Source organism: Plectropomus leopardus, chromosome 3 (genome assembly GCF_008729295.1).
Source record: "Plectropomus leopardus isolate mb chromosome 3, YSFRI_Pleo_2.0, whole genome shotgun sequence".
In the NCBI taxonomy this organism is placed as follows: Eukaryota; Metazoa; Chordata; class Actinopteri; order Perciformes; family Serranidae; genus Plectropomus; species Plectropomus leopardus.
This window is the reverse complement of record NC_056465.1, coordinates 2,045,886-2,071,142: the sequence shown is the minus strand read 5'-3', so window position 1 is coordinate 2,071,142 and position 25,257 is coordinate 2,045,886. Positions and strand designations below refer to the sequence as shown.

At 38.7% G+C, this 25,257-nt stretch overlaps 1 protein-coding gene across 5 annotated transcripts in view; it reads right to left on the bottom strand.

Moving 5' to 3' along the window:
- mcf2l2 (MCF.2 cell line derived transforming sequence-like 2) overlaps window positions 1-25,257 on the bottom strand; it is a 193,490-nt gene that overhangs the window by 2,269 nt on the left and 165,964 nt on the right. For 3 of the 5 annotated variants that reach the window (XM_042512812.1, XM_042512803.1, XM_042512811.1), the window contains exons 28-30: window positions 20,376-20,485; window positions 17,445-17,560; window positions 3,155-3,228 (exon numbers count right to left, since the gene is read on the bottom strand). In XM_042512812.1, coding sequence (XP_042368746.1) covers window positions 3,155-3,228; window positions 17,445-17,560; window positions 20,376-20,485 — 300 coding nt within the window. Of the gene's footprint in view, window positions 1-3,154; window positions 3,229-17,444; window positions 17,561-20,375; window positions 20,486-22,871; window positions 22,983-23,435; window positions 23,508-25,257 lie in introns of all 5 variants that reach the window. The other 2 variants (XM_042512814.1, XM_042512813.1) reach the window with 2 other exon arrangements.

Here is a 25,257-nt window from a genome sequence, read left to right as displayed (position 1 = left end):
AGATTAACTGGTGAGTGTGGAGCTCTGTCCTCCTCAACTATAAAAAACCCTTTCAAAACAGAAGACGGAAGAGATAAAAGGAAGAGAAAAGAAGGGCAAGTGGGTGAAATCAAAGGATAGTTGTTGGCGGACATAGTTCAGCGACAAAACAAGCAAGGCCACGACAAACACCTGAAGGACCAGCCCTCAAGCCGGCATGAGAGGGAGGAGGTCATGGAGAGATGGATTAAGGACAGAGAGAGAAAAGAGGGAGAGAATAGAGAAAGCCCAGAGCGAAGGAGTGGCTGTCTTGTAAGATTAAGTCTATTTTGTGGCACTAAAGCATGAAATCATCAGCAAAGTATTAGGATATAAAATCTGTGATCAAATTTCATGTAAGGTCCAGACTAATATAAAAGGTATATAGAGCTCACAGCTCACTTATTCAACCCTTAGGAACTGTTATGCGCTTCTCATTCTCATTTTTTAAATAATTTTGGCTGTGTTCATACATTTGGCATACATTTTGGCAAAAGTGTGAATTTTTGTTTAATCTTGGAATTTCCAGCTCAGCTCCTACAGTAAGTCTAAAATACATGGAAACTGAATTGTTACATTCAGACTGTTAAGTGCAAAAAATGCACCACTGAAACCTATTTAGTGTATTAGTTCTGGGGGTCATTCATTTTTACTATTTTCCGGCTGATGATTTTTTTTTTCTTTTACCATATTTGGCATATGGAGAAAGTGCATACTGTTTCCATTAGGTGCACTGTCACAATCAATGTTGTTGCTAATGATTGACATATCCCAGACTGTGATCAATTTAAAAAAAAGGAAATATTTAATTTATTCTGTTTTTTTTTTCATCAGCAACATAGGGGCATCATGACAAAAACTTGGCATTTAAAGGGTTAAAATTCCAAACTCTAAATCATGTTTTTGATTATTAAATGTATAGGGACTTGATTCAAAGATCAACTGATTGATCAGCTGTCCATTGCATCTGTAGTTATATGAAAATGAAATGACAAAATAAAAATTCAAAAGGAGAAAACATTGACGCGTAATTTAAGTTAAGAGAGAATTATACACACGTCATGTAGGTGCAAGGCTATCAAAAAGCAGTGTGCATTGAAGAAAAAGGTCACAGAGACAGAGAAAACAGACAGAAAACAGAGATATTGACAACAAGGGTATGGTAGGGAACACTAGGGTGGAGAAAACAAGACTGAGTGTTCCTGTGCCCTTACTAACACCATATAGGTGCAAAAAAAAAAAAAAAAGATTTAGTATATCTCAATACATTGTATGTCAAATGCAGTATGCCAAAAATACCAGGATGTTCTACTACATCCGGCTGGATTTTGCAGTATGCAGGCATGCATGCTTTTCTGGCTAGTTTGACCCACAATCCTCTGCTCAGCGTAAGATTTGTCACATTTTGACAGCTTATTGACAGCTGACAGAAACCGAATGACAGTGCATTCAAGTGACTGATGACCAGTCGGATGGTAATAATACGCATGGTTTAAGTAAACAAAATAATCATATAGATTATGAACAACAAAAAAAATAATGATAGAGAAATGTAGGCTTTTTAAATAAATATTAATTGTTAAAATCCACAGTGTATACAGTTATAACTTAAAAGTTAAACATTGTAAAGTGGCAACAGCAGAGCACTCTGGGTTGACCTCTGTCTCTGCTGAGTTTGGTGAATGGTGTTTTATCTCCATGGGAACAGAATATACATATATATATAAGACAGAGGGTTAAAGTTCAGGGCGCAGTGTTATGAAGAAGTAGAATTTCCTGATTGTGTGTATACTGCACGCAAGAGTATGTACTTTGTAAGGGCAGCCACAGTGCCTAATAAAGTAAAAAGAAAAAGTATGCAAGACTGAAGTATGAAGACTGTGGGAACAGGGAAGGACAAACGAGAGAGATATAAGACAGGTGTGACAGAAAACAGGCAGGAAACACACAAGGTGGGAAGTAACACAAGACATGACACATGAGGAGATAAAATAAAATAAATCAGGACATAGACTAACAATGGATAAATACACAAACAAGAAAAAACAGGCAACAAAAAACCCAAGGTACAAATAAAAACCCAGGGTCATGACAGATCTTGAATCTTCATCAGGTCAAAATAATTATTATTTTCTATTTATTTATTTTTTGGCCTGACAAAGTAGAATTAAAGCATTGTCTCCATTCAACTTGGCATGGAGTACATGTGCAGGTGTTACTTTTGTCTGTAATGTGTAATCTAAGGCCAATGAGATTGTACATTTTGGTGGCCTCAAAATAAAAGTTCTTTCTTCCTACGTCCACTCAGAGCATTAATAATAGAGAGAGTAAGAGAATAAGAAAAAAGAGAGCGAAGCCAAGTCACCAGAAGAAAATGTTTGTCTTAACATTGTAAGTTTTTGCAAATCACGGATGTTACATTTGTGCATTTCATATGCATCATCTCAACATTTTTAAAGTGACACACTGCTTTGTCTCCAGTGGCTTTTTAGCCACCAAATGTGGGTGTTTTGCTAGTGCTGTGAAAAGCAGTTGGCATATACAGACAACACTGTTTCAAGCAGGGACTGTGCCCCTAAACTGAGTATTTTGAGCCAAATCATGGTCTTTTCCTAACCAGAACCAAGTGTTCTTTGTGCATAAATCTAGCCACTAGTTAAGCAAAGTCTCAATGAAACAATGAGCATGAGTGAACAAGTTCAACATATTTGCTACATGATAATGTGCAAATGTAAGTTATCCGTGCATTAACGTACAGTGCCAACATTTTTTCTGGAAATTGGGTTGGAGAGAGACAGAAAAATCATGAGGATAGTGTAGTTAAGGCAATGTTCTGCAATAGGTGACATCATGCTCTGATTATTCAACACAACAAGCCAAAGCACTTTGGTCCCCGTCTGCTCCATCCTTCCATCCAACCTGAACCTCATCCAACTGTCCCTCCCTCTCCCAGAGCAGTGGCCTGCCCAGGACCTCCCAATCCCTCCTGATCCCCCCCTGGCCCAACTGCCATGTGAGAGAGTGAGGGAGCGACTGCAGACGTTGGAGTAAAGGAGCGGAGGAGGGAGTGGGTGGGTGACTGTGTTACAGCAAGGCTGCCAGTGTTAGTCAGATGTAGTGTTACTGAATGAGTGACCTCCTTCAGATGCTGTTTGCAGTATAGTGGACGGGACCAGCCCCGTCTCGTCTGTTAAAAGGTTCTTGACTAGCCTAGAACATGAGACACAATGAGGGATGGGTCTTCATTCACTCACAACATACAGTCACACTTTATTTCACAGACAGTCTAGTTACTCCTAAAAGGATATTGCAGTGTAACAGTAGGCGGGTTTCCATTAACTCTCAAATTGCGCAAACTGAAAATGCGAATATATAAATCAGTTTATATGTGGCTGCTCTCGCATATAAGGGGCTTGCCTTTCCATTATTGTTTGTTAACACGCCTACATGGCCTTGGATGTAAATAATGACAGCTAGTGCAGTGGCTGCAATAGAAATGCTGCTAGTGTTTTGGACATCCAGCACTGTGCTTCTTGGAATGTTATCACCAGAGACGACACAGAACATCATCTCGCAATTGTGTTTTTTAAACATTTCAAAAATATTGCTTGAATTTTTAGCAAATCAGTAATGGAAACCCACCTTGAAACAGTTTGACAAAAGTACATTTATTTAAATAACAAAAACAACCTCACCAGAGAGGAAGCTCTGGATCAAGAGTCAAAAACAACATAGTGTAAGTCTTTCTAGAAACAAACCCTTAAAACAGAGCAGCGAGACGGTCTATAAAGAGGAAGATACATTTGTGAGTGATCAACATCATGGCCTAAAACAGAAAATGTAAACAGAATAAACACTGGAAGTCTCATGTTAAAATCATAAAACACAAGCCTGCAACAAGAAAGGGGACAGTATTTGTTACTGCTTCAGAGTTTAAAGTGAGGATTTTGATGAGGGGTGTGTCAATTAGGTCTTGTTGATGGTATAATTGGTTTGGCAGAGCTCGTTTTCACACCAAACACACACACAATCAGAAACCTGGAATCAAGCCAACTCATTAAAAGTCTTGTAAATTATTAAATATGCAATTAAGCTTTGACCACATACCCTGACCTTTGGAAATGTTTCGGGGGATAGAGAAAAGAACAGGGTGAAAGTTTGTGTACTCTGTTAGAAATTCAACCACACCAAACAGTGTATCTATTTGTGCAGGACTATTGCGTTGTTATACCACCTTGCCATTCTGTGTAAACAGCACAATCACTAAATGGAGGAACAGAGCTGTCCCGCCTTTGAGCCGGCAACGAAGGAAGTGACAGAGCTGAATCAAGTTCTATCTAAAAGGGACAGCCAGCAGGTTTGGATCATGGACGGGATGAGTGGTGAGAGGTTTTGACGATATGTGCGACCCATCAGGGAAAATTCAAAAAGCAGCTGGCAGCAGTCAGCATTGTAAATGTCCACAAATCAGGAAAACAATGAGATTTAGGAGCTCCTTACCATCCAGGCAAATGACTATTATTGACATGTTGATGCCATTGTTTTTATTTAGAGAGCGCTGCTGACTCATATGTTATATGTCACACTAGAGGCAGACGCTATTGTGTTAAATGTCATGCTCCTTTGCTTCTGTGGTGCTAGCATGCTGTCCAAAATTACACACTGAAGCAGCATGATGTCACCAGTTTGTTTCTGTGTTTAAAAAGCAAAGGCGACGTAAAGAAGGGACTTCATAGCAGCTCTATAGCGCCATCTGTGTAAACAGGGCGTCTGTGTGAGTACCAACACATTCTCATCACAAGTCGTCATAAGTTGCATGTCTACATATCATGCTCTAGGTATTATTCTGCTTCTTTGCGTTCTGAGATGCTGCTATGGTGATGTCAACAAAAGCACATGGCTCAATTATGCTGCACTTGGTTATGTTTAGGTAACAAAAGCACATAACAACCTATGCCTGGACGTCAACAAGTGCACATGCTGGCAAGGATGATTAGGATTAGGGGAAGAAGGCACATGCAGAAACAGCAGGTGCAGTCCTGCTGTCGACTGGTGTGCAGTAGCACCACAAACGTTTCTGTCTGGCCGCATTCTCACCTGACGCCGTCCAGTGGTGTTTCATGCGTGCACAAAAGGTGACTTTTGGTGTGGTGATTTTATGCCAAAACAACGGTCAAAATGGCAATGGGATTACCTGTATATCGCTGCAGAAAGATGAGACTTAAGGTCAGCAAAAACTAGATTTTCAGCGACTGTTAGGCTGCTTTTAAAGCTGGAACTGATTCAAACAATACTGAGACCTATTAGTTACTTATGTTCATCATAACTACAAGGTTTTGGGTCTTGACAAATGTAACAGATGGATTTATTCATTAATGATGCAATTTACAAAAAAAAACCAACTGACTTTGAGGATGTAGGAAGATGCTGCATGCATGACACATCAGAGTGAATTCATTCCCTCTTTATTCTGCTCCTACTGTGATTGTGTTGACAGGATGTCATCAGATCTGCTAATATGTTCTCAGCCCTTATACAAATATACCACACTTTGCTAACAGCAAGAGGCTTGGATGGGAACACTGTGTGTGCTGAGGGTGTGAAATGAAAGCCTAAATCTGGAAAGGTGTGACAAATTCTTGGGAGGGGTATGTTCCCAAGCACATGACTGCTCGTTTTGACAAAAAAAAGAAGTTTTTATATACACACGCTTACATACGCACACGCACACACACACACACACACACACACACAAACAAAACATGCACCTAATAGGCTTTGGCGGTATACTGGTATTACAGGGTATATCAAAATCCTGAAGGTATATTTTTCAAAATCTTCATCTTTATATTAAACTCCTTGTATGTACTACACAGCAAGCACCACTAGAGCTCAGTTTCCATTCTCTACTGGTGGAACAGGCAGCTGCAATGAAAGACACTGCGACACCTAGTGGTGGAAGAAGAAGCTACAGGACTGTAAACTGCCGGCGGCCAGCAGGCAGAGAGAGACTGTGGGGAATAACAGCATGTTTTTTCACATCTTGGTGAATTAAGGATTTATTTGGACCAAACCTGAGCTGATGATTGTTTACTTACTAGATCACTTGCAAGGGTAACAAAGACAATTTGGGTGAGTTTTATTTGGTTTCTGTTGAATAACCACTGTACTTAAGTTATTATTATTTGCTGATGATACAAATATTTTCTGTTCTGGGGAGAATTTAAAACAACTATTGGAGGATATCGCCAAAGTAATTAGTAAAATGAAAGCATGGTTTGATAGAAATTAATTATCATTAAACTGAAAAACAAAGATAATGTTATTTGGTTATTTAGAAAGTAAGGATACAGGTAAATGGGGTTGAAATTGAAAGAGTTCATGAAAATACATTTCTTGGGGTAACAATACATAAAAGAATCAGCTGGAAATCACACATTAAACATGTACTAACTAAACTATCAAGATGCATTTTAGTACTAAACTAAGCAAAGCAGGTTCTGGATCAGAAAGCAGTTCACTTTCTCTACAGTTAAATACTTTTACCATATCAAGATTTGCTGCATGCCGTCCCCACTCTCTCTCCCCCTTTCATGCTACTGATCTGTACTCTCTAATAAAGGCTAAAAAAAATGCCAGAAAAATAATTAAAAAAAAAAAAAAAAAATTACTGCGCGGAGGTTTGGGCAACAACTACAAATCTTCATTACATTCATTCACCTTTTTTAAAAGAGATAAATATGGATCATTCACAATGTTGGATATCTGGATCACACTCACTCATTATTCTTACCGTCAAGAGTATTCACATTTGCAGATCTTGTGGAATTTCAAACAGCACAAATAATGTTTAATGCTAAAAATAATCTACAACCAGGATATATTAAAAAACTGTTCAGTGATCAATAGGGTTTATCTGTTTAATAAGGAAAATAGATGTGAGAATATTACTTTTCTTCACATTTTGTGGGTTTCTGTTGTGTATTTATGAGTCTAAAAATAAGTATGTAAGTAAGTAACACACTCTCTTACCGCCACCACACCGTCATATACAATATAACCAGGTGAAATTTCAGGAAGGTTATGAAGGTATGAAATATTACATACTGCCCAAGCTTAGCACCCAACTCCAAATGGACATATACAACTGTATGAAACACACCCATGCATATGCATACAGTGCACGAGAGTGTATCGACACACACAGCAACACACAGTTTTTCACGTTCTGTGAAGTTCTATAAAGTGACACATTAACTTTGATCCAACAAAAAAGCTAGAGAAAAAAGGGAGAACTTATAAATTCTTCATTTTCATCGAGTGAGGAGGAGAGATGAGTGAATCAATGAGACCTTTTAGCGGAAAAACCCATAGATGCAGAAGACAGAAGACGGTTTTAAGAGCTGAAATATGCATGAGCTGATGAAAAATGAGCATATTCAAAGCAAGTCGAGCTTTTATCTAATAGAGTATTAGTCACTTCCAGATGCAAAGAGCTTGTGTGAGAGCAAAACAGTCTTTGAGTGGAGGGTTCCACAGGCAGTTTCTCCATAAAGGCAGGAGCTTCTTTTTCTCTGGCGAACAGGATAGATGGAGGTGGTGTGGTGAAGGAAACAGAGATTTATTATTTATCTCGAGCCCTTTTGTTTTCAGTCGGCTCCCTTGATTTGGCAATAGAACATCAGTCACATGTTTTGTTGTTGAATCTCCCACTGCTTCATCAGGGTAATGTTATAGTGAATGAAATTTTAATTCCAAACGAGCCACGCTGAGCCTTTAATCTTTGTAGAGAGAGAACAGGGCAGCTGTTGCTCCACTCTCATTTCCTTTCTTGGGCTCGGCTGATTAATGTGGACCAAACTCAAGATGGATTTTTAAGGGAAGCCATGGTATGGGTAATGATTACAGATAGCATCAGGGGAAGCGGGAAAAAAAAGGCTTTCGTTATGCAAAACTACATAATATCATCAAGCGTGATACAATCTCACTCAATTCATCATAACAGCTCTGCGTCAAACTATGCCTTTCTGAAGCATTTGTTCGATTTTTCTTGATACTCTGTCAGAGAGGATGGATTCAGCTCAATATCTGAGGCTGAGCTCTACGGTGCTGTTGTGTTGCACTGCATTATATTAGAAGAAGGTCCATCCATCCATTTTCTTTATCTGTTAATGCTAGTCAGGGTCATGGGAGGCTGCAGTCCGGCATGTATTAGGCCAGAGGCAGGGGACAACACGGACAGGCTGCCTACTGACTGTTACAGAGTACACATATTTAGCATGTGTCTCTGGCAGGTACTGATACTGCAGAGTGTTCTTGTTCATTTGTTAGACAGAGTTTATGTATGATACAAAATAATATATTCTGTACCCATTAAGAAATATGAAGTCAGTCAGTCATTTTCTGTAACCGCTTGTCCTCGTAAGGGTCGCGGGGGACTGGAGCCAATCCCAGCTGTCATCGGGTGGAAGGCGGGGTACACCCTGGACAGGTCACCAGACTATCGCAGGGCCGACACATATAGACGGACAACCATACACGCTCACAGTCACACCTAAGGGCAATTTAGAGTCACCAATCAACCTAAGCTGCATGTTTTTGGACTGTGGGAGGAAGTGGAGACCCCTGAGAAAACCCACACAGACACGGGGAGAACATGCAAACTCCGCACAGAAGGGCCCCCGCCCACGAACCGAAACCCGTTCCAGAAATATGAACATATTCTACAAAATATTGCAAATAGAGGAAGCTGGACTTTACAAATATTATATTTTATATACATACCAGCAAACATACAAGAACTTTTTCTAAACAGAAAAGACTGAAATTGGCACATTAAAATTTAACTTCTGATTAAAAAATCACTAAAAGATAGTTTAAGATCTCCCATCTGCTCCAATGGACTTAAGTTTTTTAGGATATCTAGATCTATCATTACAGTCAGCTGATTCTACCCAAATGCTTACTTGATGGGATGTCTGTAAGCCAATCATAGTGTTCCACATCGTCTAAAGTGGACTGCAGTGGAGCCACATCCCATTTTTGACAAGCAAGGTCGACTGTGAAGGAGGACGCTCTTGGCACGTTTCATTCTATAAATGGTATTATTTTTTAAAAACAGAATTCATGTTTGAAGCCTCTGTGAACCCAGATCATTAAACCTTTCTTAATATGTAAATTAGGCTCTTACATACATTATAAAAAGCATAAACAAATTATCAGATATTAGCCTCAATTCAAATTTGAAATATTGTCATTTTAGTTTTTTTCACAGTTCCTAAAGCTAGGTTGATTTGGATGTGGTTTACCCTGGATCCATAGCAAGTAATATGGATATAGCCAATCAAACATTCAAAGTCAGTTGTCATTTGATACTAATTTAACAGCCGAACTGAAATCCCTCAACACTTCTTTCAACAGGGTGTGGTCGGAAACACTCACTCTGAGTGCCAGAGTGCTTTGGCACAAACTGGACTGATCATAAATTCGGAGCACTGTTTTGGCAATGGCTGGATTCAGAAAAAGTCAGGATTTAACACCTAAAGTCAGTATGGTATTAAGAGATAAAGATAAAGTACTTTGCTTAACCTAGAATTAGACTTGCATATGAAAGAATCATTTGCCAGATCTTTAAGAGGTGAGAATTCTGTTCATTAGTGAGAACCATAAGAAACATAATACTGGTAAGTCACAACTGCAAGAATAAAGTAAGAAAAAACAGACCCAGGCAGCACAACTTGTCTTTGTTCCGTACGGCATCAGTCATGCTTCAAATAGCAGAGCTTTGTCTGGAGACGCACTGACTGCAGCTGCTTGTCTGAGCAGCTCGTCATATAATTCTCAACAGTGGCTGTCAACAAACATTTGGGAAACTTGTACATTCACCTCCACATCTTCGGATCTGACATAGATGTGAATGAGTTTGCATATCTTACAACTGACAAATTCATCTATCAAAGCTGACATAATGTGCTTATGTCCTCTCAGTGAAAACACCACTGAAGTGAGTATCATCCTGCAACACTTGCACTGCTCTCTGTGCAAAGAATTTGACATTGAAAACTCACCTTGAATTAGTCATACAACTCTGTATCTAATCACAATGGTGTCACTCCTTCACAGAGTGGGGACAGACAATTACAGGATTATGAGAAAATATTGCTGAGGATGACTTAATGCCTGAATTTCACAATTTACGCTTGTATTACTATTGTTTGTACACTTAAATTAAAGCTGCGTAGAAATGTGTTGGTACTGGGTGTGCTGCAATCTACTGCATCATTTTAGTGCCAAATGACACATGAATAAAAGGACACAATGATGCAATTTTTCAATACGCTGATAGCTGTACAATTATTGCATTCTAAATAACGGAGCAGCAGGTAGCACACAGTGCTGTCAGGTTCATTTGAGCAGGTTTCTGGTGAAACATTGACACCAGTATGGCCCATTGAGATTTTCCACAACAGAAAATGACTATAACACAGCTGCAGGTGGTTGATAGGACTGTTGATAAATGCCAATGAGACAGTGATTCCTTCACCAGATGCTGACTTTTTCAACTTGTGGCCTGTACTTTCTTTCGCAACAACAGCTCACCCACCAACCAAGCCATCTCCCTCAGCAACCGATAAAAAATTTAGCACATTTCCATTGATCATGGTGATATCTGAAATATAACACAATCACAATTATAATCTTACCTAATACCTTCAGCTCCTCCACAAAGAAGTATTTTGCTCTAAATGACACATCACTATGCAGTGCTTTGCATGTATATATTTAGTATAGATTTAAAGGTGCAATCCATAATTTTGCTGGAGCGCCAAACTGCACACTCAAATAACCTCTTGAATTTCAAAGCATGGAAAAAAAGTATAAGGACTCAATTAGCCTGATCAATCGTAAAGAAAGGTGTACCACAAGGATATACACTCACCAGCCACTTTATTAGGCACACCTGTCCAACTGCTCGTGAACGCAAATTTCTAATCAGCCAATCACATGGCAGCAACTCAATGCATTTAGGCATGTAGACATGGTCAGGACGATCTGCTGCAGTTCAAACCGAGCATCAGAATGGGGAAGAAAGGTGATTTAAGTGACTTTGAACGTGGCATGGTTGCTGGTGCCAGACGGGCTGGTCTGAGTATTTCAGAAACTGCTGATCTACTGGGATTTTCACGCACAACCATCTCTAGGGTTTACAGAGAATGGTCCGAAAAAGAGAAAATATCCAGTGAGCGGCAGTTCTGTGGGCGAAAATGCCTTGTTGATGCCAGAGGTCAGAGGAGAATGGCCAGACTGGTTCGAGCTGATAGAAAGGCAACAGTAACTCAAATAACCACTCGTTACACAGGAGATTCGCATCATGGATGTGCAGCCGACAAATCTGCAGCAACTGCGTGATGCTATCATGTCAATATGGACCAAACTCTCTGAGGACTGTTTCCAGTACCTTGTTGAATCTATGCCACGAAGGATTACGGCAGCTCTGAAGGCAAAAGGGGGTCCAACCCGGTACTAGCAAGGTGTACCTAATAAAGTGGCCGGTGAGTGTATGTTGGGGTTATTGCTTTTCTTATTTTTTATTCAAGATCTACCACAAATGTACTGTAACTGTTTTGTTCAGTTCTACACAGATGACACTGTTTTATACACACACCTGACTGAAAGAACTAAAAATCAAAGAGTTCTGCATTTAGCTGAATTTTCTTTGTTAAAATGGTTTAAATAACTATCTAAGTAAAAATAAATGGATGTATTAAAGTTACTGTTTGGTACTAGATATTATTTTATTAATCTCATATAAAATAATCTTTACTTATTTTTTACCAGGTCAAGTCAATTTATCCAGAAAGTCCATTATCACAAATCACAATTTCCCTCAAAGGGCTTCACAGCATATGACATCCAGCCTCCTCTGCCATCTCAGCCACTGGACTCGTTCCCTCAATACCAATCCCTTCATTCATTCCCTACGCATATTAAAATCATTGTTATATGATTTAACCCCTTTTCTGTGTTTGCTCTTGGGTCCTCCTCTCGTTTACGGTACCTGATACCGCAACAGCACAATTGTGTGGTTTCCAAATTTTTCTATGGATGTCAGTTTTTTAGCAATAATGACGGCAAAAAAATGACCAGCAAAAACGGTAAAGGCCTTTGCACGCCAAGTCTGTATTTTTTTTGGTCCAAAATTGTCACATATCTATACCTATAAACCTCATGCTGTGTCAATTGCATTTACACAGTGACTCCAAAGCTTCTGTCATTTAAGTTTTCTGAACAGGCTTAATATTCTGCATTGTTTTGCATTTAGAGTGTTGGTGTACCAAGAAGCTGTGAAGAAAATGTGGCGGTGGGACACACCTGCAACAAGACAGAGGAATGGGTTGCACGGTATCCTTTCAAAAATTAGATAGCTCACTTTCAACAGATCAGATAGTAATATTCATGAGGATGATAAGGTAACGAGGAGGAGGATGTAGATCGGACACAGACAGAGAGACAGTGACAGTGTGGAGACAGAGAGGGACAGAGGGAGAGGACAGCTCAGTCCCTTCAGGTAGCAGCTGTGCCAAATGCAAGACACGGAGAGACAGTGGTGACAGCCAGGGAGATAGTTCCAGTGGAGGGAAGCAAGGGAGCAAATGTGTCTTTGTTTTATAGTGCAAAGTTCTGCAACAAATAGAACAATAAAATGCTTGGAGTCAGTGTACAAGATTTCTGTGTGCAGTGTTTTTTCATGAATGATGGATGTAAAAAAAGCATATAACTTAAAACAGACTCGGTGCCTTTAGACTTGTTGTCTCTTGTTTTTTTTCAGCAAAGATGATTTATGGAAATGTCTTTTGCTCTATGCGTGTAATTTGTTAACTACTTGCAGCCCCTTCCAGCTGGTTAAGAGGAGTAAGGAGTCAGCAGTCAGTGACAGTATAAAACTCTCAATAAAGCCTCATTCCCACTGCCCAAAAAAACCCCGCTGCTAACTTCTGGATTTTTAATGCAATGGGAATGAGTCCAATCAACATTCACACCCGAGTCCGATCAGCATTGATGGGAACACAACACCAGGTTGAACGCAGTAATTTCAGCTCCCCTGCTGGCAAGATGCAATGATGCTGTGCCACTAATTATTGTCCTTCTCCTCCTAAGTAGCGCTAAAACAATGATCCAAATATATCTGCACTGACTTTGAGAGACTGAATAAGTAAGAGATACAGCAAAACAAGAACCCACTGAAAAGTTTCCACACACCTTTGTTCCTATGGCTGTCTACTGTTTACCTGCTCTCTTGCCTGTTTGTGACATAGCATGGACACACCGAAAGAAAACAACCCGCACACACACACATAACAGCTGACAGAAAGGCTAACCTGTGCGGTTCTTACTGGCAGTGGGAATGCAGAATCGAGTGGCTTTTCCCGTGTTTGAAAAACGTGCATGTGCTAATTTTTGTGGGAAAGCAGTATAAGAAAGGTTTTTTTAACAATTGTGAATCACTGCAACCAAGAGAGATCTGTGAGCAAAGTCGTAAATGTGCACACAAAATATGAGGCTGACTGGTCTTGTAGTCTGCCTGACTAGCTGCTGACAGACAGATAAACACATTCACACACACAAATGCACATGCACACGCGACCAAATGCATGATTCCCTCCAGGCTTTCGATGTTAAATGTTTACTTCAGTGACAGTGTGACGAAGGGAGAGGTCATAATTTGTACTCTCATTCTCTTTTTTCATTGGAATGAACAGGCTCAGGATCTCTGCTTGTCTCCTAAAGAGGCAGGGCAATGACAAAACCCACATGGCACAGATACAGGAAATTAATCTAAAGTGGGTAGTCTCTGGTCTCTCGCACTGATATTGAAGAGTTAACATGTTGAGGAGCTACATGTGGCCCCATAATTTCATAACATGCTCCTGTATCACATATATTACTATCTTCATAACATTGGTTTAGAACCTGCCACTTTTTTGTTTGTTTGTTTGATAGATTTAACCGGTCTGTGTGGACGTAGAGGCGATAGTACCAAACCCATCAACCGTGTGTGGAGACATAATGTTCAACCATCAGTAACTAGACCTAGAGAGAGTCATGACTGTTCTTATTCTCAAACTGTGGTTCTTCTCATTTCCATATTTGCACAGTTTCTGTTGTCAGACAACAAAATGAGGAAAAAGTATCTTAGTGATTTAATTGCAGCTCAAATGTCACCCAAGCTGCTGCACTGTGGTGGTAATCAAATCATTATTTGATAATTAACTGATCGCCTGACAAAATCAGCATAAGGTTAATGACAACAGCTGTGTGGGCTCTATCGACATTCTCTTAAGTTCTCTGCCTCACAGCCCGACTGCAGGCAGGCTGCCTGTGACTCAGCACATAAAATCTCCATTTAATCCTTTCCTGCTCTCCTGCACTGTGTCTGAATGCAGCTGAATTCACAATATAGTCTACTCGTTTACATGTTTTTCTGTGTCTGTTGTTAGATGAAATACATTTGATCACGACCCATAAATATTACCTGTTAACCAGCAGTCATTAAGCTTTTGGCTGCTGATCAAATCTATTATTAATGACAGCAGCAGCTGTGTGATATATTGTGGAAGCTCCAACTGGATATTGTACTACCTGAATACATCCTTTGCCTGCTGCTCAAAGCTGACCTCTCCTTCTTTTCATTCCATTTTTAAACAAGCCCATATGAAACCGTATGAAACTGAGAAAATTGGTTTGATTTTTTTCAAAAAGATGGGCAGAAAGCAACAAGCAACTTGACAAGACATGAGTAAAAAAAATAGCTAGAAATTAGTTAATAGTTACAAGAAAAGTAACAAAAAAAAACTTAGAAAGAAAAGAAAAAAAGAGAAGTGTTTTACAAAAACAAACAGGAACATGACCTAAAAAAAATATGTATAATTTTTTTCTGTAACATAATTCTAAATGTATTATTAGAATAACTAGAAATATAGTTTAGCAGTTTTTTTTTAAAATTTTTTAATTTTATAATAATATTACCCCCCTTTTTAAAAACTAATTTTCAACTTTTACTCATTTCTTGCAATTTGTGGGGCAGTTCTGGTCATTTTGGTTGTAGCATTTTTTTCCCCATGCTTTTGAAAGAAATCAAACCAATCGACTCAGGTTTCAAAGGTCTAATGATATAATTTGCAATAAAAATCAGGACAAAAAATTACCTGAAAATAAGCACTCGAAAAAGTAAAAAAGACACAACAAGAACAGACAAGAAAATGACCTAAAAAGTGCTGAAAAAAAAATATGTATGTTATATATTATAAAAGTATGTGTATAATATATATATATATATATATATATATATATATATATATATATATATATATATATATATATATATATATATATATATATATATATATATATATATACATACATACTGTATATATATATATACATATATATACATATATATATATATATATATATATATATATATATATATATATATATATATATATATATATATATATATATATATATATATATTAACGCACACAAAGTAAGGACATTTGTTTGGTAGATTATTTCTCTGTTGTAACAATGCTTCTTGGCAATGAATCTTAAAAAAACGTTGTAAAGCCTGTTTAATTCCCTTTTAAATGGCATTTGTAAGGAACATGCATTTGTGGGATGAGCAGCAGAGCTGAGTATGTGGGTTTCGCCCATGAAAAATTTGCAAAATCTTCTCTGCCAACGCCAAACAGCTTTTCTTGCCATTGCTATTGACTCTTGTTTTGAGCTTTTGCTACCCACATGTGCTGACAATCAGGCACCTGATTGGCACCTGATTGTCAGCACCTGTGAGCATGGGCCCTGCTACAGAGGTCAGTTGGTGTCTGCTCCAAGAATCGTGCTAGAGTGACCAACACAACCACGTTGGCTGACTTGCGACAAATGCTAGATGAAAATGGGATGCCATCCCACAGCAGTGTGTGACCAGGGTGGTGACCAGTGTGAGGAGGAGGTGCCAGGCTGTTGTGGCTGTGTATGGTTCTTCTACACACTACTGAGGCTCCTGTTTGTTAAATTAATGAATTGTTAAATTGCCAATATGTCTTGTTTCTTAAGACTTCAATCATCCAATCCACTAAACAACACCTAACAAGAGTCAACAGCAGAACAAGCTGTTTGGCATTGGCAGAGAAAATCTGCCAATTTTTTAATGGGCAAAACCAACAAACTCAGCTCTACTACTCATCCTAAAAATGTGTTCCTTTCAAATGTGGCACCATTTAAAAGAGAAATAAACAGGCTTTCCAATGGTACAAAATTTATTGTGAAGAAGCTTTGTTACAACAAAGCCAAACAGACAATAATCTGCCAAACAGAAATTTCCTTATTTCCTCTTTTCCTTATAAATTAAAAAGATATATATATTTATATTATAAATTATATATATATATATATTTATATGTATATATATATATATATATATATATATATATATATAATTTCCTTATTTCTTAGGTGATTTTCTTGTCACATTTCACACACTAATTTCTTGCAATTAGTGGCACATTTCCTGCCAAGTTGATCATTGCCTTTTTCCTCGATGATTTCAAAAGAAATTAAACCAATTTCCTCTGGTTTTCAAGGGTCAAATAGCTTTTGAAAAATAATGTCGATCCAGGTTTCAAAGAGTTAAAAGACCATAGTCTACGAATCATGTATGCAGATATTACAGGAGCTATATACAATAGCTAGAACATTAATATAGCAGCAAAAAAGATTTGTATATAAAGGTATAGTGGAGTAATGGCGTCCAGAGCAGAAACTAGAATCACAGGTCAGCCACTTCCACATTAAGAGCCATGTGCAGAAACTGCAGAATCATAATATGCTCAAAATATTGTATAGAGCTTCTTTAACAGCAAAGTTTTCAACAACAAAATGCTGAGTATACAGTGACTAAACCTTAAATCCAAAAGTAAGTAGAAAACATGACATCGCAACTCTGACTACGAGTCAGTAACAAGCAAACGATGGTCCTTTTACTGCCATGGAGAAGGTGCTTCAACACTACAAGTCTTAAAATTGTCTTCAAAATGAGCTAAATTTAAAAACTCCTTAGGCGATTTAAAGTAACACTTTCCAGAAATAGAAGTGGAACCAGAGGACATGTACTGCAATTATAGTTTACTGAGGACACATAGAGTGAATGAGTGCCCTCAATAAACTATAAAGCAATGTCAAACTGTTTGTTTTTTCCTAATTTGTGAGATGCTTGCTGTAGTTGCACCGGAAACAAACTGGTGGCAGATGGGGCCCACTAAGCCAGAGATTTCAGATAAAGTGCTGAGTCAGCGGGAGCTGCAACCAAACCAGGGAGACAATGAGTGTACAGGAACAGGTCGACTGACTCTCCCACTTCCACTCACCAGTGTCCGCTCTCTGCCTCCTCCAGAAACTGCACAAGGTCACCCGTCTCCAGAGAGAGGTCTTGCGCCTCACGAGACTCGTAGGTCAGCTGCACCCGGTAACGACCGCTGTCACCCTGCAGAGAGAAATGTCACAGTCAAACTGTGCATTTAGTGAGGTCCATTTGGATGTGCTTCCAGGCTGGATTCCTCAAACACCTACGTGTATAAAATTTCTTCATTTTAGCCCACCATTGCTTTTGCTGTGTGAAATGACAATTGTTACCAGGAGCAGATGATATGAGTTGAAGCTAATTAATATCAATTTCCTGTTTAACATGCTTTGTCTTGACTAAGACATATTAAATTTATTAAAGAAAGACACATATTAATTGTGTACTTTGCCCACAATCCTTACTGTCTGCACTGCAAAAATGGCCTGTCAAATTTAAGGCCAAACACCCTAGATTTAAGCATACTTGCACTTAAAAGAAGCAAATTTGGCTGCCAGTGCAGTAAGCAAATTTTGCTTGTTAAGATGTCTTAAAACCAGTAAAACTGTGTGACTCTCATTATAGCCCATAAAATCTTGAAATAAGATCAAAAACACTAATTTCGAGCAATTTATTTAAGCCTAGTTGGACATACTAGTGCTTAAAATAAGGTTTCTATAGACCTGAAGTGGATGTTTCCAGACTTGTCTCCTGTATCTAGTTAAAAATAACTCAGAAAGACAAAGATGCTTAACAAGACCAGGCAAGTGATATTTACTTGAATTAAGTCAAATGATCTTTCCTAGTCAGCATTAGATAATCCATTTATACTTAAAACAAGACTAACTAGATTTTTTAATCTAAATATAAGATTATTACACTTGGTTAGATCTGCAGTTTTTGCAGTGTGGGACCTAAATCACTTACCCTCCAGTTTCCAAGTCAAGTTTCTCTGGACTGAGCTACTGCCGCCCCACACAGCTCTAACACTACTATACTGTGTGTATGCACTTAAAAAATACTGACAGAGTGATTGTTTTCTAGATAAATGATCTATTGTAGCTGCTCACATTGCATTCATTTTGGTGTTTTGTTTTTTACTTTGGTTGGAATGTGTCCTGTTAACCTTTTGTACATACAAATGTTAAACTTTATCACCCACAGTGTTTAAAATGAGTAGGTGATGAAAATTAAGATGAAAAAAATGAAGATGAAATTTAGAACTTGATGCAAGCTGCATCCAAAGGTGGGATTAACTATTAGTCTCCTGTTAATAACAAGCAGCAGCCTCTGAGGTTGAGAATTGCAAGGGAACTGCTGTTCCCTTCAATGTCCACTTGAAGCTGGCTTCAAAAAAGAGTCAGTCCAGCCTGTTTTTATGCCGAACTTGTCAAATGTGTCCGCTCTCTCAGTGCATTTGGCGTATGAGTGTGACGCCAAACGCCACCTTCTCCATCCAGCAGGAGCGTGGCTGGATGGCACCAGATGAGAACAAGCTCAGACAAAATGATGACCGGATGGCACAGAGTGCATCCACATGTAATGCATGCGGGCAGCGCACTTGAGAATGTGGACGAAACCGATCATGAGTGCATGAAACATGTAGGCCGGCTGCAGGTGACCAAAAAAAAAAAAAAAAATGAAGCACAAGTTGCTCACAGGGCGGGCAAAAGGGGTGGTGGACGGGTCCCACAAACAACTGACTATCATGTGGGAGTACAGAGGATTTTTTTTCTACACCTCACCATGTGCCTCTTTTGCCTAAACCTAACCATCTGTGACTTTGTTCCCTAATCCTCCGCATTGGATGCCATGTGCTCATGTTGTGTAAACATAAGGACCGTGCTGCGTCATCCCACCACATTCATTTATTTACTTCACAGTAACAGCATCCCGGAGCGTAAACAGCTAATGCAGAGGGTCACTGACAGAGCAGCACCATGTAATGGGCTTGGATGAGTACGTGTTGGTCACTCCCCATAGACCCCCAGGTTAAAATGTTCAACTTCACAGCAGAAATAAACATGTTTACAGCCCGGTGCAAAAAACAGTTCCCGTCTCTACAGTTAATTTCAACATTCATGACAACTCTACGGGGGGGGGACTTTATTATATAACTCACCCGTTTACATTTTATTAAGGCCCAACATTATGCATATTTAAGGACAGGACTGCTTGTCTGATAGGCTGTCTGTGATGCTTCAGAATCCACCCATCACTCCTCCACAGCTCCACCCTCTTGTCCATATATGGTCACTTCTGACTCTAAATAAACAAGATGGCTATGGCTGAGATGCTGAACTTGAGGCTTCAAAACCGCAGCCCACAAACCAATGGGTGATGTCACAGTAGCTACGTCCATTTTTATACAGTCTATGGTTGATAACCACAAATGTTTTTAATTAGCCATCTTTTGCATGATGTAGAAATATCTATTCGGTGAAAGAGAGTGTGTCCATGTGTGTGCCACTAACATGCTCCGTGTGTGTGCTTTTTGTGTTTGCTCTCTACTGTACGTTGCACAGATGATAATGGATCTGGATAGACCTGTGCAGCTGTAATCCTTCCCATCCCCTTCCCTCCCATTGTCTCTCCTCTCTCCTTTCTTAAATGTCAAGTTGTCAGTGCCTGCCTTTAACGAGACACGTGTCCATGGGAGATAATTAAGCAGTGGAGTGGTCCTCTTTCAGAGGGATCGGGGGGGATTTTGTAAAAAAGAGGAGAAAGTGAGGGATAAGTGGAGAGGAAATGAGGGATCAGTGGAGAACAGGGACGATTAGTGACTATAGAATGTGATGGTTTAAGACACCCAGCAGGACCACAATGGATGGGGTCCAGCTGCATTTTCACTCAGGCCAAAGTCTGACAATGTTGACTGGTACTGAAGTCATGTCATGCTCTCAATGTTCTGAGTGACATCAGGGTTAAACTTTTGTACATTTATAGCCAAAGTACCTACATTTTTGTTGTTGCCTTCCTCTTCTGAGGAGTTGGAGGACTCCTCTGCGCTGGATGGGATGGTCTCAAAGTCATCTGTTTCCATGGAGGGAAGATGCCGTGAGGCCCAGCCTGAGGGGAATCAATGCATATTATTAACCAACAAAATGTACTCATAAACAAGGAGGGTATTATTACTCCACTTGGCAGGTGATGGTGCTTCATTGACAGGAAAACATTGTCGTTGTAAAGTGAAGTCATTTGTCTCACTTCATCATGAAAGCTTGATGAGACTGTTTGCAATAATTAAAGCTCTAGCCAAACAACTCATACAATTCATACTGTAATACTGCTCACTGATCCTAAAAGCACGGCGGAGACGTGGCTGAGCACACTTACAACACTTAATTCCTAACTTTGAATGAAGAAATAGACTTTTTTTAGACCCAAATGATGCTTTCAAATGAAGAAAAATAACAGCATCAGGATCTGTGAAGCAACCCTCACTAGGGGTCATCAAAGCATAATGGAGAGTTGCGAGGCATACAATAAAAAAATAAATAGATAATAGATTAAATAGGTAAAAAAAATATAATAAAATATACAATAGGCCTATATCTCTGTATTTCTTCCTTGTCTGGGAAGAATACTAAATGATTATTTAAGTTTTGATTATTTGTCAAGATAAAAAATCAAAACATTCTCATAGGATAAGGGCCAGTGAAGACCTGAACACACTATATATTCACAGAGCCTTCACTCTCTGCTGAACTGAAAACTATGCAGAAAAACAAACAAAGAATTTCAAGAACAACGGTCGAGTGTCAAGGAGGAGAAAACACTATATTTGTCAAAAAAAGGCCTGTTAAGTATGTATGACTGTGTTGATGCCGTAGGATGCAGTATGTGCTCAAATTCACCAAAACTGCTTGCTTTACACAAACTAATTTGTATTTACTGTTTTGGTTGATTGTGCAGTTTATGTCTAGATTGGCTGTAAGTGTGAATGTGAGTGTCAATGGTTGTCTTTCTCTATGTGTCACCCCTTTGATAGTCTGGTGACCTGTCCAGGGTGTGCCCCTCCTCTCGTCCAGTGTCAGCTATGATAGGCTCCCCCCAGCGACCATTCACAAGAGAGCAGTTTTGGATAATAAATGAATGAATATCTTTAAAATATGTCACTTAAGCCTCCTACTGACTGAGAATCTAATAAGTTTAGTGGAGCTACACTCTGTGACATGGATCTAATAAACTGGCATAACATCAAGTTTGATGTATGCAGAATGTGCAATGACATCACCTACTGAATCATAGGCTACAACGTACATCCAGAGACATCAATACGCGAGAAAAAAATATTATCAACGTGCACCATCCATCTACGCCAATGTAGTGGTAAGAGAAAACAAAGGAGGAGGAGAATGTGGACGCCGTTGTGGCTGAGGAAAAGAGGCCAACTTGGCATGACAATTTTTCAGCAAGAGCTCAAAGTATTTATTAGCATCTACTAGAATTTAGCATTCACTACCAGAGTCGCACTGATCAGTGCATCATTTCATGCTGCAACAGAAGTCACACAGATGGTCATCACAAATTTCTGACACTGTCAGAATTTGATACAGGCTGTCTTTGATCACAAGGCCATGACATCCTTGAACCTCTCTGACTGTGCGACATAAAACCACCGTCCTAGAGCCTCAACCAAAGATTCCGCAACGTTGCTGTCATGATGGTTATCTTGCGTCCGGGACAGCCCAAAATCATAAAGTGTATACCGGGCTTTAGTTTCACTTTACTTAATGATAGATAGGGGGCCCCTTAAGGTAAAAATTAAGGGAACCACTGCTATTGAGGGGTCCTATATGCAGGCAGATTTGACATTTTCTGATATTGTGCTGTACAAATAAACTTGACATTTGTCATTTGTTGACATGTTCAAAAAACAACCTGTCTTCCTGACAAGTGACCTCTTGTGGCCAAGAAGTTTAACGTTGCTTTCTTAGAGAGGGGGTCGGTGCTGACTGGTGGATGGTTTATAGTGGCAGCAGGTACACAGGGGAAGCTGTCTCTGATCATATGAGTCTTTGTAGGTTAATGTTAGAGCAATGTGCCATCCCAAGGTTTTTTGAAGCCCAAACTGGCCACCCCTATGAAACATTTCCTGGGTGCCACTGCAAATGATTGATTTTGTTATTCGGGTATGTGGACGTGTTCACCAAAAGTACAGTGATTTGGCTGGGACTGTGCTGCACAAGCTGTCTGTGGGCATTTGATGTTCGTGGCTGGGAAAAGGCTGAGATGGAGGCTGCATTCCAGATGAGTTCTGAAGAACTATTTCAATCTGAAGGTAGAGATAAATCTGCTGTACAAAGAAGTTAAAGTTACACATCAGAAGTGAAATGAAACACTGACCTGAAATGTACTGCCCAAAACAAACTCAATTTTCTCAGCAATCTTTTAACATATTAAACTGAAAGCAGACCCCCACACATGTTACATGTTCCCTCTCTGCAATTACCTGGTTGGGAGGTGGATCTTGGCACAGCGGAGGTGTTGCCAGCAGCAGGTGCGGTGCTGCTGGTCATACTCTGCCGTTTCTTGACTGCAGCCATAGCACCACGCAAAGTATCTGAAGGGAAGCCAAATGCTTTACACCATCCTCTGCCACTCAATATTGTCAACTACAACCACAATTTAAAAGCCAAGTGTCCTGATATATAAATGAAATTCAGTCTATCTATTCAACAGAGCAGTGCATCTCTACTCATGCAGAAATCAACAATTTTAAAAACCAAAAAACCCTCACCAAAAAACTACACCAACACATTTATCAGATACTCTGATGCTCATGCATTTGGAAACGTCACAATCACAAATCACAGCACAGCAGGCATGAAACAGAAGTGAACAGGAACACAGATTTGTGAACACGGACGTACCACACACACACACAAATAATTCTCAAATGAAAATGAAAAAAAATCACACAAAAACGTTGTGCCTAATAAACCAAACAAAACGCTGAGAGGCCCAGCATGCTCAGAACACATTACACACGACACATCTCTGCATGTTCATGTACCTTCATAACCCAATGGAGTGGGATCACTCTTTATCTCATGTCTCTTGCTCTTTATGCTAGCAGACAGGGCACCTGGTCGGAGGAACCATATGCGACCACAAGTTTAGTAAGACAGCAACATTTTAGAAAGAAAGCAGACACATATCATCACACTGTTAGAAAACTTTCAAAGCCCCTTTTAGACATGAAATCTGTAACACTGAGCTTCCAGTTTTAAAAGCCTTTCAGGCATAGGTGTACATTCCATAAATGTTTATTATGACTTTCTTTAGACCATTATGAAAAGAGCCCTAATTCTCATGTGATATTGCCATCTGGTACACAGAGAAAGACAAAGAAAAAAAAAGTATTCTCAGTTTTCTTACCAGCTACAGTCAGTCAGTCAGTCAGTTACTTTTTTTTCAGCTGAAAAACTGTTTATCTTTACATCTTAATTAACTCACTACAAATTTTCTGGACTAGAAGCAGCCCTTATCGATTTTATTATTTATTAGACAGAATATGGACTTCATGCTGCCTACACGGTTTCATATGTGAGAGCCAAAAAAGAGTAAAAAATTACAAGGTGGAAGGTTGTGACTCTTATTCAACCTTTTGAAACCTAAGGGAATTGATTTCAATTGATTTCTTTCAAAAACATGGAAAGAGATCAATGAAAAAGAAATGACTCAAATAGTTTTATTATCTGAATATTGACTGAAATTGGTTTAAAAAAAGGAAAGAAAGGTTACCAAAGAAAAACAGGAAATGACTTGAAAAAGTGCATGAATAAAAGAAAATGTAAATAAATACAAATAAGAAAAAAGTTTTTCTGTAGCCCAATTTTAAATATATAATCATAACAATTACAAATACATCTTTCCTGATTCTTTTTACAGGTTAATGATTCTCTCTCTCTCTCTCTCTATTTCATATTCAATTTTAAGCTGTTTTTCATGTTTTAAAGATAATTTTCAGGTCATTTTTGTCACCTTGTAACGTTTTTTTGCAATTAGCAGGACATTTAATGCCAAGTTGTGGGCTGCATTTTTTTTTTATGATCATGTTTTAAAGAAATCAAACCAATTTGGTTTGGCTTGCAGAATCAATGACCTTCCTTTAAGTCACTTCTTAAAACCCATTTTATAGACTTGCTTTTATGTGATGCTGTCTATTTTAATTCTTTTTTTTTAAATCGTTCTTTAATTTGTCCATTTTATTCATCTATTTATGTTTTTTATCTTATTGTTTAATTTATTTATTTTTTACTCTGCCCCGGCTATGTTTAATTCTATTATTAATAATATTATTTATATGTTTACTGCAACAAACAGCATTTATTCATACTGGAATGGGTTGCTGTTGTAATTTTTGTTTTTGTGATTGTTGATCTCTTTGGTGTAGTCTTAGTTTGGTATTACTGTTTGGTTCTATTTGTCATGTTATTTCCGCAAGAAACTCTCTTAGCTACTGCTTTGCCTTGTTTGTCAAAGCACTTTGTAAACTCTGTTTTTAAAGGTGCTATATTTGTCAAGGCACTTTGTAAACTCTGTTTTTAAAGGTGCTATATAAATAAAGTTATTATTATTATTATTATTATTATGTTTCCAAGGGTCATATACTTGTGAAATGTGTTTGAACGCTGTACAAGAAAACTGATGTCCATCCAGGTTGCAAAGGGTTAATTTCTCATATACTGTGATAAATTTGATGAATATTCATACATGCATTGTGGTATACATTCAGCAAAGTTGTGCTGCCATGTGTTTTATATGATTTTTTGCACCCTGATATTAATGTACAAAGTGGAAGAGAATTAAAATCAGAGGCTAAAAAGCTACAG